We start from the raw sequence: 24,619 nt of genomic DNA, 5'->3' as shown, positions 1-24,619 counted from the left end.
TGGATTTTTTTTAAAGATTTATTTATTTATACAAGCACTGGGTAGTCAGAAGCATGGGAGGGTGAGAGAATTCCCCAGAGCCAGAGTGGGGAACAGAACAGACAGACTGATGAAATACACTGCTGAGGGGAGCAGTGGGTGCAGCAGGAGAGGTCTGCGCGCCATGTGGGACCCTCGCATGGCCGGGGATTGAACCGGTGCTGCAGAGGCTGCGGGCAGCTTCGCAGCCCAGGGCTCAACCGCTGCACCACCGGGGAGGCCCAGTTAGGTAGTTTAATTAAAGAAAAAAAAGTAACACGAATTTTGCTTTAAAACTTTTAAAACAGTGCCAGGTATTTTTATGTGGGAGGAAAGAGGGAACAAGTCCTCTCACAGGTGGGACAGAGCCTCTGGGTGCTCAACTGAGCAGAACCTTCCCGAAGGCAGCAGACTTTTTACCCTGGTGGGTAGAAGGCCAAGCCCCATAAGCTGGAGAAGACAGGGCAAGGAAGGCCAGGCCATGCCAGTGGCCCCATTATGGACTGCGTCTGGGCATCCCCACGTTCCTACACTGTGGAACACAGAGAAAATGATGACAAGTATATGGTTATTGGAGGTGACTGGCCTGGGCTCCCACTGTGTACCTTTGGGGACTCGTTCTGTGCCAGGAGTTCTGTGGTGCTTTAGACCCTGGTTCACCTCATTGTTATCAAGAGCTTACTAACTAGGTGTTATCATCTCCATTTGGATGAGAGATTAAGTACCTGCCCACAGTGTTAACACCTCTGCACAGAGATTGCCCCCAGGCTTAGCAGCCTGAAGCGCTGGCTGCCTCACAGTTTTTCAGAAGGTCGCAGTTGAGCTATTGGTGAGAAGGCTCAACTTATCAGAGGTGGGGTGCCTGCCTCCAAGCTCACTCTTACTGGCAGGCTAGGGACCCTTGTCTTATGTATGGCCTCTCCATGGGCCGCTTATAGCACGGCAAGCCAGCTCCCCACAGAGCAAGGACTTGAGAGAGAGAGAGAGAGGTTGCAAGTGACAGCCTCAAAGCAGAAGCCACCATCTTCTCATAATTTTGGAAGCAGCTTCCATCACATCTGCCATATTCTCTGTCACTAAATCTGGGCCCCACTCAAGAGGAGAGGATTATGCAAGGGTGTGGAAACCAGCATATTGGGATCTTTGGGGGTATCTGGACACTGCCTGCCACTCCCATGTCCTTCTGTTGCCTCTCAGTCCATCAGTTATGAGACCCTGTACTACTTCTTTAAGTTTCTCTGGGCATCAGTTTACTTAGCTGGGAGATGAAGGTATTGCTACATGAAATGATATCATACGTAGGTGATCCACCTGATTTGTTGGGTGGCCCAATAAATGCCATCCCCTTTCCTCCTGGTCCCTTATGTATTGTTAGATAATGGCCAATCTGGGACCAGAACCCCAGCTTCTCTCCTTTCCCCCACTTTCTCTGGGATGTTTCTGAAAGAGGTCAGGAGAGGCCCAAAACCAGAGAGTAGAGATTAGAGCACAGCCCACTGTGAACTGTGCCACAGCAGGAAGGACACTGAAGAAAGATGAGGTATTTGAACTGGAATGCAAATTAACAAGTGTGCTGTTACCAAACTTAAATTTTGATTAGGTTCATCTCAGGCTGGTCCAGATCATCTTTTAGGCTGAATTGATCTGAATTGTTAGTTACCAGCTTTGTGCAAATCTAGCGCATTTGTCTTCTGTGTCCTGAGTCAAGTGTTTGATAAAACTACTTGAGACAGACCCACACATGCCCCTGGGCGTGTTCTGTTAGTGAGCAACATGGAGTTTCAAATACTGAGCTGGCAGGACTCCATGGTCCTGGGCGGGGTGGTGGGGGGAGTGTCACATGGACCTCGTCCCAGGTCCTTGGCAAGTACCCTATCAGGACTTTCTGTGGCTGGTGATTTTGCTTAATGTCATTTTGGTTAACTTTTAAAATTTGCAACAATTCTATGGGGAAAGAAAGAGGTGGAGGTGGCCCGTTTTTCCTGGGGAGTAGGCCCCTTGGTTTTTTCCAGTTTTGTGCTGCGTACACATCTCTATCACTCTGCCAGTGGAGGGTCCTCTCTCTCAGCCTTGGATCCTGAAGGCAGAAACAAACTCAGCAGTCCTCACAAGCTGCAGGGAAGCTCAATGAAAGCTCATCCTCTAAATCACGCCATCCCACAAGAATTACTGTAAACTCAGGAAGAGTTCAAAGCAACACATATGTCTGCAAGTCAGTCGTTCAGCTAGATGCCTCAGTGACAGACTCAGGCAGCTAGTCCTGGCACTGGGCGCTGCCCACACAAGCGCCTCTGGTGTTGCAGGCTCAGACCACTCTTGCCCAAAGGTGGGGGCCTCAGGCGTCACTGTGGAAGGGTGGGAAGCAGGAAAAGGAATGGAGGCTTCCCAGCAGGAAGCTGTTCTTGCCCTTGTTCCAGGTCTCCCCCTCCAGATTGACTCCAAGTTACATCCCTTCGGCCAGCCCTGGGCAGTCGCCCCCAGCAGGGAACTGTGGCCAGCCCTGGGTGACTGCTGGCAAACCAGGATAGGCTCAGCCACGTGGGCTTTTCAGAAAGGCTGAGGCTCCACCTTCTCTCTGAGTGAATCTTCTTAACCCATTGAACCCCACAAGGACCTTGGGGCATGTATAAGAAAAGAAGTTGTATAAGAAAAGAAGTTGTATAAGAAAAGAAGTTGGCCAGATATGTCATGTCTCTTTGAAAGCCTGGCTTACACCCCCTAGTTTCAAAAACAGGGGTCCTTCAGGCTGACCCTGGGGAATCAGCACCTCCCACCCCGCAACTCCCCAAATGGAGCCTCGGGGCGTTCGTGCTGTGCAGCCCGTTCTCAGGAACAAGGCAGAAAGATGGACTCAGGCCACAGTCTTGGTGGCTAAGGGTTTTGACACTGGGACCGCAGCGTGGCCTGCAGAGCTAAGCAGGCATTTCCTCCACAGTCGCCTAAGCCGCGGGGGACCGTAGGAAAAAAATGTAGCATTCGGCAACAATCATGCAGCCAAGGTTCCCCAACTCTGGGTTGAGCGCTGGGTTGCGAAGCTGCCCGCAGCCTCTGCAGCACCGGTTCGATCCCCGGCCGCCGCGGGGCGAGGGTCCCACATGGCGCGCAGACCTCTCCTGCCGCCCGCTGCTCCCCTCAGCAGTGTACTTCGGTCCTTCTGCCTGCTCTGCTCCCTGCTCTGGCTCTGGTGAATTCTCTCACCCTCCCGCGCTTCTGACTGTACCCAGTGCTTGTATAAATAAATAAATAAATCTTTAAAAAAAAAATGTAGCGAGCAGCCCGTCAGTCGGGTGCCAGCTGGGTTTGAACATGGAGCCCGAGGGGCAGATTCCCACTGGCTGCCTCTCGGCTGCACCCCGGCAGCCCTGCGGCCTCCAGGACTGCAACACGGAGGCCCCAGCGGGCCAGCGGCACTGACCGTTTCCCACCTGGTACCTGGGCAGTGGAACGAACCAATGAACCATTTTGCAAGCAAAATGAACCAATCACATCAGCTCATTAGTTAATTATTCAGTACCAGATTTGCTGATTGGTCCTAAAATGGCCCAATCCTGGTCACGGGCCTGGAAATGGCCCAATCAGGCAGGTAGCCACTGGGGCGGGGCGGGAACCTGGGAAGTCCGCCCCCTCTGCGTGGAGGTCGCAAGCGCGCGCAGTGTCCCCGCGGGGAGCGCCGCGTGTGGGCGCGCGCAGTGACAGCCGGAGCTGAGGGAGCGCGACGCTCACCACGTCACCACGACCGCTTCCTGGTGGCGGCTCCCGGCTTGGAGAGGATCTTGCTAGTGTCGGGCTGAGAGGATAGCCTGGGGCCCGGAAGAAGGTTGTACTGACGTGTTAAACTCTTTGTGCGGAAGGGCCTTCTGGAAAAGCGATGTGTGAACACTGTTCTCACAGCGGCCCGTGGACCAGACCTGGGGGTGAGGGGGGGGGGGGCGACAGGGGTGTGTTCTCATTTGAACGGTTACCCTGGCAACCGCTGACGCTCCCCACCCCTCCCCCCGCCCCCACTGACGACATGGCGGGCCGATCACGAGTCCCGCCCGCTTCCTTTCCTCCTCACACCGACCGGTCCCCGTTTTACAGGTGGAGAAACTGGGGCACAAGAGGTCACGTGGCTCTTGGATCACCCAGGTCACAGCACTAATGTGGCGGGCAGAGGATTCATCCCACCACACCACCTCACCCGGGTGGGGGTCTTGAGGCCCCTGACGTGGGCCAACCACCTTCCTCTCTCCACAGGGGCCTGGAAGTTTTCTACCCAGAGTTGGGGAACCTTGGCTGCATGATTGTTCCCGAATGCAACCTCTATAGACAGAAGATCACCCAGTGGCCGGCGCCCATCGTCAAGTTCCCTGGGGCCCTGGAGGTGAGTGGGCGCTCGGCCTGCGGGGCTCGCTGGTCTTGTTCATGCAGGCAACTCCAAGCGGGGAGCAGAGTCCCCTGGGCTGGGTCTGGTGGGGCAGATAGCCGTTGCCTGGAGCGTGTGCTGTCCCCAGCCTTGTAGGGCAGAGCTGCGACCAGAACCTCGGCTGCTCAGGGCCGCCCCACCCCGGCCTGGTTCCTGTTCCTGCAGCCCAGGGCAGCCACGCCTGCCATTTCAGCCAGCCTGCAGAACAGCTGGTGTGTGCTTCCGGGTCTGCAGAGAAACCAAGGGGAGTGGGACAGAGAAGTCCCCAGAGTGCAGGGGAGTGGGGCTTTCAGAATTGTCTTCGAAGTGAGGAGCTAGTTTGCAGTGGACAGCGCCCCTCATATAGGCTGAACAGTGCATCTTGATTCTTGGTCATGGCAAAATGAGACCGGCTCAATAGAAGATTGAAGCATTTTAGGAATTGGATATAAGCATCTGATAGATGGGAAATGATTAGCGCCATCTGACTGGGAAATGATTAGCGCCATCTTGTCCTGGAAGCTTCCCTTGCATGTGCGGTCCCAAGCCTGGGGCAGGGCTGTGGAGTGGGGAGGGCCGAGGTTGCTGCACCCAGCGGGGCTGTGACCTGGTAGCAGGTCCAGTGTTCTCATTGCTATTTCCTCCTTCTCGACTCCTGGGCCACACTGAGCCTCCAGACGTGCACTTTTACTGTTTTACTAGGACATGCCGTGTCAGCTTAGGCACAAGGACTGATGTGTCCAGGACTCAGACCAGCAACAGGTAGATTCAGGGCTGTGGTCGCGACATGAGCACCACGCACAAAGGCCAGCTCCCTGGTGCTTCCCTGCAGTGGCAGCCAGAGGCCTTTTGGTACTGCCGTGAGTCAGGCCTGACAACTCAGACAGCAAGATAGTCCTGGGGATTCACACTGATTTCTTGGATGTTGACGGATAGATTTTTCTTTTCTTTCTTAAACTATTTTTCACCACCAGGGAACAAATATATTGAGATATGTCTCACAATTTATGAGGCCAAGAACACAACGCTTTGACAGGCCATCATATTTGCAAACCACAACAGCATCCTTTCCTCTGAACCAGGAAGTAATGAGGTCTTCTGGGTCTCCTCTCCCTCACCCCTCCTAGCCTGCATGTGTGTACGTGCAAGCACATGCATGCTCACTTACAGGGTCTCAGCCCTCCTCCCTAGTACCCTAGTCCTGTCATCACCATGGACAGGAGGGAGTAGCAGTAGAAATGTGGGCCCTAGTTACTCTAACTCTTAGAATGGGTAAAGGGCCACAGAAGCAGAGCAGGTCAGGGAAGCGTATAATGCTGCCCTGTGGGACAGGACTCTACTTCACCCTTAATCCTCTTGTCCTCGCACCTGCCAGGGGAAGAGAGGGGGTTGGGACAGATGCATTCAGAGTCCCAGTGATTGTCCCAAGAAGTCTCGGCACCAGGTGCCGTCCCACATGGTATTACTGAAGATTTCCACTAGATGGCAGTGTAGACTTTCTGAGTGCTGCCCTCAGGAAGGACAAGTTGGAAGCAAATTGGGAAAGTCTGCATTTGATTGTTGGGTTGGTACTGGTTGTCCTGTGATGTGGGCACACATGCAGAAAAGATAGCTCCCCTTTCAGATGCAGAAATCTCCATGGTTAACAAACCCCTCCTGTCTCAGCCCAGAGGTGGGGTGGAGGAGAAAACTGGTCTGGAAACAAGAGACGTATGAAGGAAGACAGATGTTTCACAAAAGAAGATTTGGTCAAGGTGGTGGAAAGAAAAAGTAATATTCTCTTATTACACAACTGCGGTTTATGGAAATATAGCTGACCTTTGAGAAGGAAGATTCAGTTATCAAAGCCACTGATTGTTGAGGGTTCCCCACTTTATGCTGGGTGCCATTCATATGTCCTTTCATTTCTCTCATCAAGTCTGCAAGTTAAGTGTTTGTATTTCTTTAGTCAAGAATGTTAGGTTAGTGGAAAGTGACAAGTCATCTCAAACTGGCTTTTGCCCAAACAGAGGGAACTAATTATTTATCCACAAGCTGAAAACTACGTAGATAACTTAAGGCGTGACTCAAGCCAGTGCTCAAGTAACATCATGTCCCCTTTCTCTACATTCTCATCAACACCTGCCCCTTTTCTCTACCTTTCCCATCCTGGTCTTATTTGTAAATGGACTCTTCTTGTGACAGCAAAGACAATCCCATCCACTTTAGATTGATGTTTTACTAGTTTATTTTTTCCTTTACTATGTTTACTAGAGTAGACTGACCCTTTCCAACCATTGAAATTCCCATAATTTGTCCTGCTTGGATCAAATGCCCACCTCTGAACCCCACGGTGACCCTGGGCAGCCCCACTTACCCTACCAGGGCTGAGAGCATGAGTGGATGGCTCCTCCAGAGGTGGTGATCACACAGGGTAGTGTTGGTCAGCGCAACCCCTGATGAATGGGGCAGATTCACTCCTCTGGGTGATCAAGGGACTGAGAGGGATGTGCATGCATGTAAGGGAAGTGAGGGAGCTTGGATTTTGTCAGAAGAGGTGAAGGATGTTGGGAAGGAGAAGCAAGAGTTGCGTTTTTAGAAGGAAGCTATCGGACCAAATGCAGGGCAGAAAGTGGAAGAATCCAACTCCAAAGCCCAGGGGCTGAATCCCCAGGCCACTTGGCAGGGACTCTCAGGGAAACCTGGAGGTACTGGTGCAGTCACTGCTTAGGAACATGTGCAAGGAGGTGGAGAAAAGCCAGGGACAGTGGGAAGTGAGCTTAAGTGACTAGAGCTTTTCTTAAGGGGTTGAGGGAACAAATCTCTCCAGAAGAGGGTGACTGGGGAAGTTGGAGAGGAAGTAGGTATCTTTGGAATAGGGTCCTTCCAAAGTAGGGGTAAGATAGCCCAAATCCCTGTGTCAGAGAGGAGGATAAAGGCATTTCCTCTGATCTGGGGTCTAAGAGGTTAGTGACTGTCTGGCTGTGTGGGGACAGGGGACAGTGCTGTGCATCAAAGGTGGCTAAAGCAATGTCACTAAAGTAGTGATACCAGTGTGCATGGCCAGGAACACCCCCCAGTCAAGCCCCTGAAACCCAGGAAGGAGGGGTCAATAGGTGTGGATAGCACTTCTGTGCCCACCACAGGTCTTCCTGCCCACACATCTTTGTGCAGACACTTCCCCATATTTGCACCCTGCACTCTGGGGCACCCTGGTCCCACCAAAATGTTCTCTCCTCCAGGAAGCCTTCCTTGACTGCCTCTCTCTAGTCCTCACTGCAATCCCTGGCCAGTCTCTTCTTTTTCTGAGCGTTTTTAATGCCCTCCACCATCTAGACCTAGGGTTTGCTTTCTTCTCTCTGACATTGAGGGTTGCTTATTTACATGTCCCATAGCTTCAACCAATTTCTAAGCTCCAGGAGAGCAGGGCCATGTGTTGTGTTTCTTTGAACCACCCACAGCCCCTACCAGCACTGCAGACTTCATAGTGACTGACTGGGTGATTGGGTGGGTAAACAAATGAATGGGTGAGTGAATGGATGGCTGGATGAGTGAATGGCAGGTGCAAGGAGACCTCCTGGAGAGTGAGCTGTGAGCTGAGTGAGGCCAGGTTTGCCCTTTAAGCTGCCGGGTGTCCTGGGGCATCTGGAGGAAAGCTGGTGAGCCTGGCAGGCCCAGCCAGTAGCAGTTTCTCCTCCCCCCAGACTCAGTGTGAGCTGGGGGGCAGAAGCAGGGAGAGAAAGGGGAAAGCAGGTGGGTTCCCGAGAAGGCGGCACAGTGTGGGGAAGCCTGGGTGGTCCAGTGCCAACAGTTGCCGGGAGCTTTCCGGGAGCTGAGAGGCGTTGAAGGAAGCTCCCTGGGCACTTTGACAAACATTAAGAGGCAAACATCTTAAAATGTATCCCTTTCTCAAGTCAATGAAAACTGAAAGCCCCCTCTCCCCAGCAGCTTCTTTTTATTTTATTTTATTCTATTTTATTTTATATATTTTTTACATCATTTTTCATTTTTGCACAATGTGTGCATTTTCATCTTGGTTATAGTCCCCATACAATTCCCACCCCCCTTGTTTTGATCCTACTCCCTTCTCCCCACCCCCCTCCCCCGTAGTGTGTCTCTGGTTTACAGTTGCTTGTTGATTTTGATTTTTACCCAAGCAGTTTCTTGACTAGAGCTTATTCTTCACCTTGAATTTAACCAGCTGGAATCCTTTTGAAGTGAAGAAATTGCCTTTAAGTGGGGAATGTGCATTGCACGAAGGGAAGGAACACAAGGTCACCTGCCCTCGTATCCTGCTGTCCCTCGGGTGTCCAGTTATTCTCCTCTGAAACCAGGTGACCCTGGGTGTCCTCCTGCAGTCTTCCCAGGCAACCTGCCCCACCCCCAGCATCCTGTTGCTACTTGCTGGGTGCCATGCCCTGCCCCCAGCAACTCCAACCCCCTCTCAGCCCCTAGTGGAGAAATAGCTCCACACACATTTCATTGAGGCCTGGAAGTCAGGAAAACTTGCCTGTGGTAAAGGTCACAGACTCTCCTGCCTGAGACCTCAGTGCCTCCGCACACCTCACACACACTTGTCTTCTTATACAGAGCCACAAATGGGGGCTTCGGTCTCAGACTGATAAGCTGGCCACTGGGCTCTGAGTCCCTGGCTGTGCTGGTCAGAGCAGCCCCTTATGGAGGGGCAGATTCACTCAGTCGGGTGTCCCCGGGGCAGAGGAGATAGGTGGAGGGCAAGGCGGCCTGTTTGTTCCAGAGATGGCAGCCAGAACACGATTTAGTGTTAGGGTTGCAAAGTGATTCACTTGATAATTACTTATTGAACACACAGGCACCATGTTAGTGCTGGAAATTCAAAGATCAACGGCAGCGTCGTGGAGCCCCAGTTCAGGTGGGGAGAGAGACGGGTGACCAGCGGAGTCAGGGACATGGGGCATTTGTTCCTGGAGGAGGCCCCAGGGGAGGCCTCCATGGGGAGGCCCCAGGAGGAGAGTGTCCTGAGCTGAAGTGGGGCAGCCCAGAAGGGTGGCACCAGCAAGGGACAGCTGAGTGGGGATGGCCTATGAAGGACACCACAAGGAAGGGGTGGGGCCCCGGGGCGCTTCATGGGGCCTGGTGGGGAGCTTGGATTTTATCCTGAAGTCAGGCTGGGTTGGTGAGCACCATTTGATGTCTAGGCTAGTGAAGGTGATGGGATTTGCACTTCAGGAAGGCCACTCTGGAAGACTAGAAGACAGGTAGGTCGAGGCAGGGAGGGTCCCTGCTGGAGCAGCATAGGTGTGGTTTTCCTGCCTTTCCTCCACCTTTTTCTCACGGACATCATTTTGCCCCTGGAATCCACCCTGTTGGCTGAAAAACTGTCCTTACTCTTCATGCTGGACCCACCTGTCATTCACGTGTCCATTCACCGGGGATCCCCACGGCACTCCCCCCACCCCTTCCCCCTCTGCTAGATACCCTTACAGACACCAGAGACAGACAAAAGCTAACCTGCCCTGCCCTGGGGCATCTCAGAGTGGTGAATGTTCTCTGTGTACAGCTTGAAGCCCCTCTGACTCCTGTGAAGCTTCCTTAGCCAGCCTCTCGGATCTTCGTCCTCAGGCCCCTGAATGCCCACCCTCCCACCTTCCCTGCCATTGTCCTCGGTGCTCCAGGGTTTACAGAATCACTGGTCAGGCCTGACTTGACCCTCCAGGAGCCTTGTCACCAAGCCCCTGGGTCCAGTCCCTGGTGTGGCTCCTCCAAGTGCGGCAATGGAGTGTTTGCTCAGTCACTGACCTTCTGATGTTGGCTGGAAGCTTCCCGGGCAGGACGGGGGAAACAGGCTCCAGATGTTCTTTCATATTAAATAGTGTTTCTTTGAAAAAACTGTGTGGGCTGCTCCACTGAGGGGACATATGGGGCCTAAAAGGAGAGTTCAGTGGGTCGGCATCCTGAGTTTTTAAAAAAGGTCATTCAGCAAGTGTCTGTGTGGGGCTCTTCGCATGTTGGGGATATGTTCGCAGCGGTCTGCTGGGAGTGTGAGTAGAGGCTGCTCGGATTTTAAAATAGCTGCCCGGCCTTTGTGGAGCCATTTAGAGGAATGAGCACGCGGACTCGAATGCAGCAGGGATTTGTTGCTACTCTCACTGGAGAGAGAAGGTGGTGGCCTGAAGAAGAGTTCAGAAGAAGGGTTTGAGGGTGAAACTGTCCCTTGGTGTTTTTTAAAACTTGTGGGGGTGAAGGAAGGAGAGGAGAGGAGGGTGGTGATGGAGATGAGCCGCTGGGGCCAGCACCCTCAGTAGAGTGACAGCCCTCAGGGTGCACAGAGCCTGGGAATAGTGGGTAGCTGCAGGGGCTGGGACTAGAGGTCCAGTTGTCAAGCCACCCTGACTTAGAGGGTATTGTTCTCTCTTACCAGTGCACCCCGAGTGGGCAGCACCTTCTTCGTTTCAGTGGCTCTCTGGCCCCAACCATCCACGGGGTAAGCAGACAGTACTAGTCTCTGCTTTACAGGTGAGGAGATGATAGCTCAAGGGAAAGTAGATATCTGTTTCATTTTCAGTAGGCTTTATTTTTAGAGCAATTTTAAATTCACAGTAAAGCTGAACAGAACTACTGAGATTTCTATATGCCCACAGCACCCCTTTCAGCACCACCCCCCTACTGTCCACTCCCCCCAATGGAGTGGTCCATTTATTGTCATTGATGAACTCACATTGACATCGTTATCACCCAAAGTCTGTAGTTTACAGCAGGGCCCCCTCTTGATGGCGTGTATTCTATGGGGATGGACAAATATATAATGTCCTCTATCAAAGCCCATGGTTACAGTTTTATAAGGCTGCTTTGGCTGTGCTAAGATCCTCTGTGCCCCACCTACAGCTTCTTCCCTTTCCCCAACCCCTGGCACGCACTCGCCTTTTTGCTATCTTCACAGCTTTGCCTTTCCCAGAACATCATATAGTCGGAAGGCTTTTGAATTAACAGAGCGCCTAGACCCACCCTGATTCCAGTTCCGGCGCCTCCTTCACCACACAAGGGTGGTGGGTTGGTTAGCCTCCCTTCTGGGAATTGTACTTGCCTTAACTGGACATTTCCATCTAGACACTGGTGTAGACAAGTTCCACTTACTCCTGCCCCTAATCCATCTCCCCGACTAGAATATGTTTCCTCAGGGCAGGGACCTTTGTATGCCTAGGAGTGGGGCGAGAAAATAGACAATTCTGTGCAGAGAGACTCATGCTGTGAGTGGAGCTGGTGCTGGGCTCTCCCTGCCAGGCCGCTCCTTACTTCCCATGGGTCCTGAGGTGGGCCAGCAGGCCTCTGTCCACTATGGGGAGTCAGGGACTTGAGGTCAGCGAGAGAAGGCAGTGCTGGTCCTCAGCACCCCTCCAACTCACAGCTCAGTGGGCTGAAGTGGCCAGACTAGAGCTCAGTTCCCTGGCTTCCATGCTGAGCTCTTTCCTAAGCCCCCTCCTCAATTAGGTCCCTGCAATTTCACTGCAAGGCCTTGTTTACCCACCCTGCTCCAGGGTTCTGTGCTAAGTGCTTTATAAACAGTGTTGCATTTACGCATATGCCAGCTTGAACAATAGGTAGGATTACCTTTGTTTCACAGACCAGGAAACCAAGGCACAGAAAGATTCCATAGCTCACAGGTGACAGAGCTGGGATTTGAACCCAGGTCTATATGGGCTCCCAAGCTTGTGGTCCTCACCACACCACAGCAGTGCCATTTTTAGCTGTTTCCCTACTGCCACCTCATCCCCCAATCCCAGGTCCAGGGAGGAAACAACCTAAGCCAGCTCAGGCAAGATGTGGGTGGGGTGTTCCTCATGTGTTGTGCCGCCTTTTACAAGTGGTTCTAGCAGTATCAAGTGACCTTGCAGAGCAAGGGGTGGCAGAGGTGTGCACAAATCTGAGACTCCGGTGTTTCTTAGCCACCTGCGGGCGTGCAGTGCTAACCCAAGGCAGTCAGGATGAGCCCGCAGACATTTTCAAGCCCAGAGTTCCACTTGCCGCGGGGAGTACACAGAGGGCCAGTCTGTGGCCCATGCGGAGAGACCCCCAGGACCCAGAGTGCCAGGGAGGGAGCGGGGCCAGGCAGAGCTCTGAGGCGTGGCTCTCCAGGCTGCATGTCGGGGGCGCAGAGCCCTCGGCTCTTTCTTGGAACTGCAATCAGAAGAACCAACACCAGGGGGAGATAGGTGACTGTCATCTGCCCTGAGCAACATGCGCTGGTGGAGGACTTGGGGTCGGGGTGCAGGAAGGCATTGCCCAGGGCGGTCAGATGGTGGAGACGACCTAGTATGACCCAGTATAGCAGAGGAACAGAAGGTCTTCGACTGGTGTGTCTCTCTCTGTATGCCCCGCCCCATCTTTCCCTTTGCTAGCAGTTGTAGAAATGCCTTTCCCTATTAAAATGTAAATACCCCTGGACTGGAATGCCTTAAACCAGGGGCCACCAACTCAAAATGTCCTCAGGAGTCACACCCCAAATTAAGTGGGTGACAAGGCAGTAGAAGGACAGGAGGGGTACACAGCAGACCATTTGCTCCAAAAATGGCCCTTGGGTCCCACATGACACTAAAAAGATTTTTAAAACTGTGCTGGTGGTCCTCCCTCCCAGGTTTCCCCAGCCCACACTTCCTGAGTCTGCCTAATGGATGGGGAGCAAGCTGCTGGGTGTGGGCGCTGGCTGCCCTGGTTGAGAGTGCTCTGCTCGGAGCCTGAGGAGTCCCCAAGAAGCAGTAGGTACCCTAGACATCCTAGCTCTGCTGTTTGTAACTCTGTGTCCTCGAGCAAGTTCTCTCTCAGATTCCCTTTCTTCTTCAAATGAGTTGAATCATTTCCAGGTTGGATCAGTGATAAATCTCAATCCCAAGCCTTGCTGACCCATCAGCAGCATTTGACCCAGTCACTTACCACCTTCTCTTCCTTGATACACTTTTTTCACCTGACTGCCACGACCCACACTGGATCTGCCTTCACCCCGTCCAATTCTAACTTCTCAGTCTCCTCTGCTGCTTCCTTCTCTTCCCACAACCTCTTCACATAGGCTCTGAGTTTGGTCTTCCCATCTTAGCTGCACTTTCTCTCTTGGTCTCATCCAGGGTCACGCTTTAAGTGCCATCTCTATGATGTCCTATTGATGTGCTCACTGGAGCTTCTGGTCGACCTCAAAGGCACCATACCCAGCCCCAAGGGGCCCCAAGTGCTTGTCTCCACACTCCCCTCAAACCTGCCCCACCTGCAGCCTTCCCCACCCACCTGCACCACATGTAGATGGAATCTTTGGTGATGCTCTTTCTCTCCCACATAGACCCCATCCACCTGGAAACCCTCGTGGCTTTCCTTTCAAAAGCTGGCTTTTGACTTTTCAGAGCTGACTCCTTTCTCCCCTCCACTGTTGACACCCTGGTCGGGCCACCACCCTCTCTGCCATGATGATCACAACAGCCTCCTCACTGCTCTCCTGGCAGCCAGAGTAAGCCTTTACACCTGCAGTTCAGATTAGTTCCTTCTCTGCTCAAAATCCCTCCATTCCTCCCCAGGTCACCAAAGTTAGCATCAGAATGCTCATAATGGTTTACAAGACCCTATGTGTCCTGTCGCATTTTCACCTCTCTGACCTCAACTCTACTGTTTTTTGCTTTGTTCACCTGGCACCAGCCTGGTTGCACCACCTCTTTGTTTCTTGAACACCAGACACACTTCAGGGCCTTTGCACTAGTGGCCCCCTGCCTGGGTCACTCTTCTCCCACATGTCTTCTTGGCTCACATCCTTCTCAAGGAGTACCTCCTCCGACACATACTCTCTTGAGTCCTCTTATCAGTCCCTTCTTACTTATTTGTTGAATGAAGACTGGTGGATGAAGATTACAAGAGGAGAGCATGTAAAGCCTGTGAGTGCTAACACAGGAAGCACTCAGTAAAGAAGCTTGATGTGGTGGTGGTGACAATGGTGATCATCCTCTGTTGACACCCAGGTGACAGGTGCAGCCTATCAGCAGAGCAGGGCAATGGCTAGTGGTCATGGGATTCAAGATAGAGGGCTGGGTTTCTTTGGGGGAGGGGTTAAATAGAAATAGAGGAGTAGGGGAAATGGAAGGGAAATATTTTATTCCTGGTTGAAGAGAAATAGATCCACAAGGCTGGACACAGGCCTCTTCAGAAAGTGGACACTCAGTCAACCTGAGTAGTGAATGAACAAACCCCTTGCCTTGTCAGTACATGCAGAGCTGATTTTTGAAATTGGGCAAGTGCCTTGGCAAAAAGTTCATGGCCTGGATTGAAATCGGGACGATGGAAGGTGGTACTCTGAGGCTAGACAGAGAGGGTTATTTGCAGAATCTTCCAGGATGGGGCCTGGCAGTGACCACCTTCTCCTCCGATCACACCATCCCTCCAGGAAATCACACAGAATCTTGGGCCCCTTGGGGGCTGGACTGAAAAGAAGATCCATATCTCTGATGGAGCCCCAGGTTTCTACCTCTCCCACTATTCCTTCTGCATGAAAACCTGGTATTTGATGATATGTGATGCCAGCAAACTGCCTCTAATTCCCCTTCTCGCAAAGAGAACGATGGTTAATTTCAGGTTTGGAATCCAATCCCTTGATTTCTAACGTGCTAAGACTGAAGCTGCCACCAGCTTTCCATACATCTGGCGCTCCCTACCCTCTACCTCCCCATCTCAGATGGGAAACAAAGCCACGTGAGCTGTACCTTTTTCAGCGTGTAATCATGGAACAGCTATTTCCTCCTCCTTGTTCGTTTCTTCCATTCATTAGCAAAATCCCAGGGCCCCACGGAAAGGTGCTTCAAAGTGAAAATCTCCTTTCAAAGCTGAGATCTCCTGAAAGACGGGTGGCAGATAGGTCCATTCCCAAATCTCCCCAGCAACCATCTGTGACCTGGTCCTGTAGGCTCCAGCCCCAGGGTCCATTGGAGAGGCCAGCCAGAACCTCACCTCTACCTGAAATCCTGGTGGTTTAGAGAAGTCGATGTAAAACCACAATCACACAACCATAAAATGACTAGAATAGCAATAGACAGGTAAGCGGTTATTTGATCTCGAGGTAGAGATAGTCTGCTTAGGCATAAAAAGCAAAGGATAAAATCTTAAAGGAAAAAAGGATTGATATGAGTTACAACAATATTTGAAACTTCCACACTTCCAAAAAGAAAGCCATAAACAAAATAAAAATCCAATGACAAACTGAGAGAACATATGTGCCACAAATATGGCAAAGAATTATAGTCTTTATGTGTTCCGAGCTCTTATAAATCAATAAAGAAAAGATTAATATACCATAGAAAAAAACGGCAAAGGATAGTAGTGAGTGCTTATAGAAAGATCATTAAAAATATGGGGAAGTAAGTTCAATTTCATTTATAATTTAAAAAATGGTATAGAGTTTCTCTAAAACCAATCAAATTTGCAGTTTGGGTGTGAGTTTATTTTTTTTTAAGGGCGGTATTTGTTGCAGGTAGAAGTATGAATTTCTTTCGCCTTCCCAGAGGGTGGATTGATAATGGGCATCAAAATCATTAGCATGTTCATTGTAGCGGAGCAGTAATTTTAGTTTTATGAATTTATTCTAACTTTACCACTTTATCAGAGTCACACACACAAATTGATATAAAAGGATGTTCATTGCAGTGTTATTTAAAATAGCAAAGGGAAACTGTCCAAATGTTCAACAATAGACTGGTTAAATAGAATGTGCTATATCCGTGTGAGAAATTGCCACATAGCCATTAAAAATCATGTTCTCAAAGAATATTTAAGTCTATTGGAAAGTCTTGCAATATGTTTTTAAGTGAAAGAAACCAAATGATAAAACAGTAATTTCATTATAGTCCCCAATTTCCAAAAATTATATCTTTTTATGCACATATAAAAAAAAAACCTACGAATGGAGAATGCATTTCAAAATGTTAGCATTGGATCACTTCGAGTGGTGGGATTAAGGGTGATTTTTATTTTCTCCTTTACACTTGTCTGTAATTTCCATATGTTCTCCAATGAACGTGTATTACTTTAATAATAAGGGGAAAAATGCTATTTGGGGAGAAAAAAAGTGAACGCTAAGAGGAAAAGTCTTCAGCTACCCAAATGGTCTGAGTGCTGGTTGCTGTGGAAACTGTAACTTTGAATTGCCTAACTTTTTGTGAATTACTTCCCTGCTCTGCAGGGTTAGTACTCGTGCCAGATTCGGCATTATCCAGGCGTGGGCATGTGTCCAAGAAGGGTGGTAAAAACAGGCACTCGGCCTTAGGCAGAGGTCCATAGGAGGTCCCAGTTTCATTCTGGCACCCTCCTTCCTTCCAGGGCCCCGGGGTCCCTCAAGGGCTGCTGGGGGTAGAAGCTGCTGACTATAGGTCCACGCTTCCAAGAAGCCCACTGCCTTCCTCTGGAGTGTTTATGGTCTTCATTAATCAGCCTTACCCCACTTCCAGCCCTGCATCTATAGATGGGGTCCCAGCAGTGTGGAGAAGTAGAACAAGTGGCTTTATTTTTCTTTTTTGTCAATGACTGAAGATGGAACTCAATTGTGTGCCAGGGTCAGTTCACTTCTGGACAGAGTCCCAGTCGGAGACCTGACCGGCTGCTGTTTTGCCTTCTTACTCTGGGCCACCTGGAGAGTGATCCCTTAGGGGGCATCTAGAATGAAGCCCTGGCTGGGCCTTCCAGCAGGGGAGGCTGGGTGCCCTGAGTGCAAAGGCACTTTCACGTGCCTATTCTCGGAACTCGGATGTCTTGTGCCCTTTGTGAATCCTGCTCTGAGCTCCAGGGTGTGGAGAACCCGTTGATTCATAGACCGAGGCAGCCACAGTTGGAATTTTAAAAAGCGACGTGTCCTTTGAGCAGGAGCCCGGGCTGGGGGCTTTGCAGGCTGTTGCTTTGTCCCAGGGACCAGATGGAACTTGTTTTTCTGTTCACTTGGGGGTTTAACCCTTCATGCACTCCCTCCCCTACAGCCCCACTCAGGAATTGCTGCTTTGGGGCGAGGCATCAGCCATGAGAGCAAATCCACGGGTTTGAACCTCAACAACATTTTTTGGAAATGCCTCATCTTTTCAATCCCCTCCCTTTGTGGATGATTCTGTTTTATTTAGCACACAGTATCATATGCCAGGCACTGTTAAAGCGCTTTGGAAATACTAAGCCATTTACTCTTTGCAGCAATGTTATGCCCATTTTGTAGATGCATAAGTTGAGGCACAGGTTGGTTAGGCAACTTGCCCAAGTTCACACTGCTGGTGAGAAATGAGGCCAGGATTTGAAGCCCAGCTGCCTGATCCCTGAATTTGTGTGTTTAATCACAAAATCATGGCTCCCTCCAAGCTAACAGGTAGATGAATCCTGCTCCTAGCTCAGAACCCCTCGGGTGGTTTTCCTGGTAAGTACGTCACCATCAGAGTGCGAGGGGGCCCATGTGCCAGGTGTTAGTGCATGGAGTACCACTGCCCTCCTGGCTGTCTCACCTGCTGCCCCAGTATCTCCTTCAGGCTGGTCAGGTCACAAAATCCCTATTTTTTTAATGTCCACATGGCGTAAGGAGAAAGGTTTGTGGTTCAATGCCTTGCCCCTCAACCCGCTCTCCCTGCCCCCCTAACCCCCGACCCCCTACCCCGCAGCTCGTGCCAACCCAGCCTGCCTGGTAGGATCCAGAGGCCCAGAATTTTCAACTTCTGTTCTACTGGACAATTTTTTTGTCAAATATAGTTTCCCTCCAGCAGGGATCCTGGGGTCTGCCTTCTAGCAAGCTCCTTCGCCTGTCCATGGAACAGACACCTCCAAGGCTCTTTGAGCCTGTCAAATGTTGGAACCCTAACACTTCCCAGGCAGAAGGAACTGTTCTTTCTGGAAAAGCCACCATGGATCTGTTCCCTTTCTATAGAGGCAGGACCTGGACAGAGACCTGAGCTAGGCACTCACCTAGGCTCAGGACTGGTGACAGAGCTGTAGCTAGAACTGGGTGCCCAGGCACCCATGCGGGGTGGGGAAAGGCTAATAAGACATCAGACCCAAAATGAGGCCATGTTGGTTGTGACATCCTCACCAGGTCGTAGATATACATGGAACACTGTCTGGCTGGGGCCATGAGGTAATAGAGCTCCTGGGGAACTTGGGGAGCGGGGGTCTATTAAGAAGTGAGTTAGGGTCTGAGTCAGGAAGCAAGTTTTTTAAGAACATGACAAGACTCCTAAACCACACTCAGGAGACAGCTGTTCTTTCTAAACTCATTTTCTGGAAAATTGAACTTTGCTCATTTATGTATTCAAGCTTCTTATTTTAATCATTTTTAATGGTAGTCTTTCTAAAATAGATTACAGATAACCTTGTCTTCTTAACAGAGTCTGATGAACATAATTCAGCCTTTGTTAAACGACTCCATAGCACCTTTGTGAACACCTGTCACACAGGCGCCCTCGCTGTGTGTGAGCATCTCCTTGGTGGTGGCAGGAGCCGTCGAGCTGTGTTCTAACAGGGTCTGTCATGGCCTCCTGGAGGGCAAGGCTGTGCCCCTGTAGGTAGGTCAGGTCTCACGCCAAGGTGGGGTTGTCCCTGTTGATGGATCACCTGTGACAGGGAATGAGAACCCGGAGGCTGCCATGGTCCCTCTGACATTTTCTCCTATAGTACTTCTCACCCAGGTGTGTGGGTGCTTTCCACACCCATTCTCAATGCTCCATCCACCAATGGGGAGTCCTACAACCCAATCCAATTCTCACACATGCTACCTGGATCTAATGACAAGGGCTCAGCCCCACAAAGTCATCCCCATTTCAAACACCAGTGGGAAGTATTGAATGCCCAGGGTACACACACTTTTCTGACTTGGCTACAAAAACAGAGGCTTCCCATTGTCACTGCCCCTTTCAGGTTGGATGATTTGCTAGACAACTCACAGAACTCAGGGGAACAGTCTTCTACCATTACCCAGTGTATTATGGAGGGTCCAACTCAGGAACAGCCAGAGTGAAGAGATGTGGGGTGAGGGGTGGGGGGTCTGCATGGAGCATCCATGTTCAGTCCAGCACAGCACTCCCCCAGCACCTTGATATGTTCCCCAACCCAGAAGCTCTCTGAACTTCATCATGAGCGCTTTTATGGAGGTTTCATTAATCATGTAGGCACAATTGATTATCACTGGCTACTAGTGCTATGCAGTCCCCTTCCAGAAAGTTTTGGAGCAGAACAGAAAATTCCAGCCCTCTAATCATGACTGGGTCTCAAGGTCTGATGGATGGTGAAGCTATCCAGGCCCCCTTCCCGCTGTCATCTTATGAGCTTACAAAAGACACTCATCTCTAAGGCTCTTAAGATCTGTGCACCAGAAACTAAGGTCAAAGACCAAATACAGGTTTCTTTGTGGACAGTGTAGAGAGCAGGCGGATGGTATTGCAGATGACCTCAGCTACAAGATGGTGGGCTGGACCATGAACGGACTCAGGCCTGTCCCAGGTCATAAGCTGCTATAACGTAACACACCCCTTTCAAGGGCATAGGTGGCTCCAAGGGGGCAGAGAGTTGGTCACCTTCACAACTAAAGGCCCAGGGCCTGGCACTGTGCAGCCATGTGGCAGGTGTGTAAATGACAAGCAAGTTGCTATTTTGCACCAAATTACCTGGTTTTCTTTTGTTTTCTTCTTTGACTTCCCTTTTGCTGTGTCTGAGTCTTCTGTGAACACATGATGCATCTCTGGATGCACAGTGGTCCTGAGAATCAATGTTCAGGCTCTGTCTTATACCTTGTCCCCTCTGTTGCCCAGGACAGGGGCTCAGAGAAGGCAGAATGGTTCTTAGAGAGCAGGAGTCAAGGCTGCTTGAAGTCCAGCTGCTCCACCAAATTGGAGATTCTTTTTCTGGAACCGGGTCTGCCTGGGTAATAGAAGTTTTATTTTATTTTCATGAGGAAGACAGACTTTTTTTTTAGATCACTCATAAGTGATATCTGTAGGGATCAGAGAAATTTGTAGGGTTATTTTCTTCTATACAAAACCATCCAAGATTGCTAAAATTATTTTTGAATTTATTTTCCTCCATCATCTGTCATCTCTTGCTACTGTCAAAGATGATTAGTATCCTTATGTCCCTTTTAATCCACGGAGGGATGGAAAAGCTGATAACCAAGTACATGTCAGAATTATTTCAAAACTAAGAGTAAATAAGCTCAAAAGAAGCACTGGAGTCAAGTGTGTGAGCTTTAGCCTACAAGCCCCATGACACACAAGATGCTTTGTGTGTAAGTCAGCAGTGGGACCGCTGACTGAAGAACAGCACAGGAGAGCCAGGGCGTGAGCCATGGGGGTCCAGAAACAGATTTGAGTTGAGATTCCAGATCTCTAACTAGCTTAACTAGTTTCTCAACTGCTTAGCCTCATTTCCCTCATCTGTGAAAGTGGATAATAATACCCACTTTGAGAGGATTAAAGCAGAAAATGTACTCACAGGAACCAATGACAGTACAGAGAGCTTTTTTCATGGTTGGTGCTCACAAAATTCAGTTCTCATCCACCTCCTACCCTTTCTCATGCTCAGCTGGGTTCTGGACAGTGGGGTTGTGGGAAAAGTGGCCTCCAAATAAGTCTTTTTTTTTTTTTTAACTGTATCTTATATTTAGAGAGCTCACGTGTGCTTCCTATACCTCATACTTGTCTTGTAATGGCCCCATGTTGGTGCTGTTGGTATCATGACCCCCTATTTGCAGATGAACGAGATGAAGCGCAGACAAGTTAGGGTTGTGCCCAAGGTCACACAGGCAGGTGGGAATAGAGCCCAAACCAGAACTCAGGTCTCTGGCTGGCTGTATTCTAGTGCTTTCTCTGTGCTGTGGCCCTGTTGCCACTCCACCACATGCATAGGAGAGAGAGTTAACCCCTTCACATTCTTAACTTTATCGTGTGGACTAATAAACTGTTCCTGGCTCTACCTGCAGTTCCAAGGTTGTTCGGTGATTCCAGAGTCATAATGTCCTGTAGGGCTGGAAGACCACAGTGCAGATTTTCTAATATCCAGCAGACCAGGTAAAGGAGGAGTCAGAGTCCTCAGTGGTTTTTGCATTGGTTTTTATTGGGATTTACCTGGTACATGGCAGGCAGGGGTGCTGGGGGGCCAGGAGGCTGGCAGTTCTCCCAGCCCCCAGCAAATCCTCACTCACTCGAGAACAAGCAGGGCATCACCACAGGTGATTTTACGAGACTCACAGGTCTTCAGCATACTCAGGCTGCTGAACAGCCACTCAGGGCTGCTCAACTTAGCATCAGTACCAGCTTTTTGCCTTCTCAGTTGGCTTTTCTCCTCCGCCTAGCTGCTGGGCATACACAGGCTGCCTTTGGCCATCAAGGCCCACTGGCCACCCCCAGATTCCAAGAAAACATAACCTGCCAAGGTCCTCCGCCTTCTGGCGGGATTGTCAGTCCAAGTTCATCAGTCCAAGTCCATTAGGCCTCCCCTTCCATCAGCAGTGGCGAGCTCCGAATCGCGGTCCTCTCTTCCCCGATGATTCTTGCTGCATCGGGGGTCGTTGGCTGGTCCTCTCGGGAGTCTCCTCCTCCAGGTGTGGTCTTATCCTGTAGCTCCTGGACCTTATCCACCTTCTGTGCTGCCGTGGTGCCTCCAGCGTCGTCACAGGCAAACACAGTCTATTACTCCTTAGTCCCTCCAGGTCTTCGGAGGGCTCCAATACCCGTCTGCATGGATCATCTTGCCGACGTACGCCAATTGTAGGGCGGGAAGACCACAGTGCAGATTTTCTAATATCCAGCAGACCGGGTAAAGGAGGAGTCAGAGCCCTCAGTGGTTTTTGCAGGTCTTCTATTGGGATGTACCCAGTACACAGCAGGCAGGGGTGCTGGGGGGCCGGGAAGCTGGCAGTCCTCCCAGCCCCCAGCAAATCCTCTATCTGGGCTCTCCGGTGATCTCTGCTTCTGCTTCTTTGCTCCTCTCTCGGCTTCTCTTTCGGCTTCTCCTTTGGCTTCTGACGCCGTCCCCGTGACGCCACCCTTAAAATAAGCACAGTCTTAGCCTAAATGGATCTCATCTACCTATGCCCACACCCTACTCCAGGTGCCCGCCATCAGGCATGCATTCAGGACCGCAAGGATCCATCGTCTATCCTGACGGCAGGAGGGCAGAAAAGCCTGACATTTTCCCTTACCCTACCAGTCCACAGCAGCTCTTTGAAAAATTCGAAACTACACACATGAAGTCTGCCATTTTTCTGCATTATTTGAATTCCTCTCTAGTAACACTGGGTAGCCGAGACATTGCCACTCTCCATGCCCGCCTCCGCCGGGAGAAGCAACCAGAATGTAGAGCTGCTTTTCTGAGGAAAGACACTATCACCAAGGTGTTCTTCGAAGATGCTACAGTGACAGGGTGACAAGGGAGTGGCAAGTGCCAGAGCTCAGCACTAGCAGGGCACACCCAGAGAATCTTCCGGAAGAGAAAGCTAGTAAATTTATTTTTTTACTGCCAAAGATCTTGAAGGCCCAGCCCACCTCTCTAAATCAAAATTTTCTCAATTACAAACTGGGATTAATACTCCCCATCTCATATGGTTGTTGTAAGGTTTGATTAAATAAAACAGATTACTTGGTCATGTTTTTATGTGTTCTAGAGCCAGAGAGTTAATTCTTGGGAGTTAAGTGGCAGGGATAAGCCAGATGAAAATCATGACGTGGTTGGTGTGTGGTACCTCGACCCTTCACCTCTCTTTTCCCCTTGAACACAGCAACATTCTCTTTCTCCTCTCCCCTCACCCCTTCTCCGTCTGCTATTCTGCAACACAATCCCTTGCAGTGTGGTGACTGAGAGCAGCGTATAGTGGTATCTGCCCCAAGGAACTTTGCACACTAAGAGACTAAACAGGTTTAGCTCCAGCTCTGTCACTTCAACAGAGGGTAACTTATCCACCTCCACCTGGAGTCCCTCTCCCAGCACTTCAGCCTGAACGCTCTGTGCAGTCAGGGCACTGGGGTAATCACGAGAGTCTTTTCATTTGCTTCTCCGCTCTGGCTACACTGTCTTGCACTGCCTGATGTCCAATCCAAAACTGGTTTCACATCTTTTATTCAGCTTTTCAGTTGTCTTGCATGGTGAGCAAAATCTGGCCCCTGTTACTCCATTATGACTGGAAGGAGACATCTCCTTCACCTGTTTTCAAGCCAGACACCAACTCCAAGTAAGAGGACCTACTGCCTGCAACCCCTTTCAATTCCAAAACATGATACCACATATGTGGTTGCAGAAAACTGAAACCACAGTCTGTTTGAAGCAGATAAGCACCTCATTTAGGGAATTTGAGTGCTTACAAAATTGTTAGATGGACTGAGGCATAGACATTCGTTGTGGCTTCTAGAAATGACTCCCCTAAGAGTAAAACCACCAAAATGATTTACCAGAGGAGCTACTTTTTCTGCCCCAGTGAAGAAGCTAGGGAATCCTCTCTCTGCCCCTGGAGCTATTAAATTCAAGATCACTCCCCAGCCACCATAGCCAGGAACCAGGAACCTGCCACCACCTCTACCTCACAAGCTGCTAGCTCCCATGAAGTCAGTGATGAGACCTGAGAACAGTGAGTCCAGATGTCTTTGTCTCTGCGTCTCTCTCCTACACCCATGAAGCTGTCAACCAGTGCAGGAATGCCACTGCAGAGAAATCCAAATGTCTCCACAACAGCCTTGGCCCAGGAAGTAGATGGATTCTGCTTCACTTGATTGTGGGAGAGCATCCAATTGGTAAAACTGAATTAACATGCAGAACCCTAACTCCAATGAGGTCTGGGAAATGTGGTCTTTAGCTTCCAGCCTCTGCAGCTCAGGATGGTGAGATTACAAGAGGTTGAAGAGGCTGCCAGGTGACAGTCACCATGACCACCATGTGGAAAAGACAAGCCTGAATCAAGAGTGAGGCAAATGTGGGAAGTTGGACAGAAATGCACAGAACTATGACTTTGGGGGAAAAAACTGGATTCTTTTTGTGACTTGTTAATGGTCTCCTTATACAGAGTCTTTAATCTGAAACATTCTCATTGTAGTGATGGAGCAGAGAGAGTGGGGCACTTAATGACTGTGAGGTGGTATCTGGGGTCATCACCATGGGTGGTCTCCAACTCCTCAGCTGGTGATAACACAAGTAGGGGCCCACCATTGTCAACAGAATCAATTAGGGTGACAGTCTTATTGATAATCTCCTAGTTTCAGCTTCTAGCAGTGACATTGGGAGTCAACAACCTGACTG

At 50.3% G+C, this 24,619-nt stretch overlaps 1 protein-coding gene across 1 annotated transcript in view; it reads left to right on the top strand.

The window, feature by feature from the left end:
* The window catches only part of PEBP4 (phosphatidylethanolamine binding protein 4), a 195,497-nt gene that overhangs the window by 7,916 nt on the left and 162,962 nt on the right, over window positions 1-24,619 (top strand). Inside the window, exon 3 of the mRNA XM_054689964.1 lies at window positions 4,255-4,381. Within this exon, the coding sequence (XP_054545939.1) occupies window positions 4,255-4,381 (127 nt within the window). The remainder of the gene's footprint in view (window positions 1-4,254; window positions 4,382-24,619) is intronic.

The sequence above is a fragment of the Talpa occidentalis genome, unplaced genomic scaffold (assembly GCF_014898055.3).
Source record: "Talpa occidentalis isolate TD23 unplaced genomic scaffold, MPIMG_talOcc4v2.1 talOcc4.8, whole genome shotgun sequence".
Taxonomy (NCBI): domain Eukaryota; kingdom Metazoa; phylum Chordata; class Mammalia; order Eulipotyphla; family Talpidae; genus Talpa; species Talpa occidentalis.
Note: the sequence above shows the minus strand (reverse complement) of the source record. Positions and strands in the feature narration are given on the sequence as shown.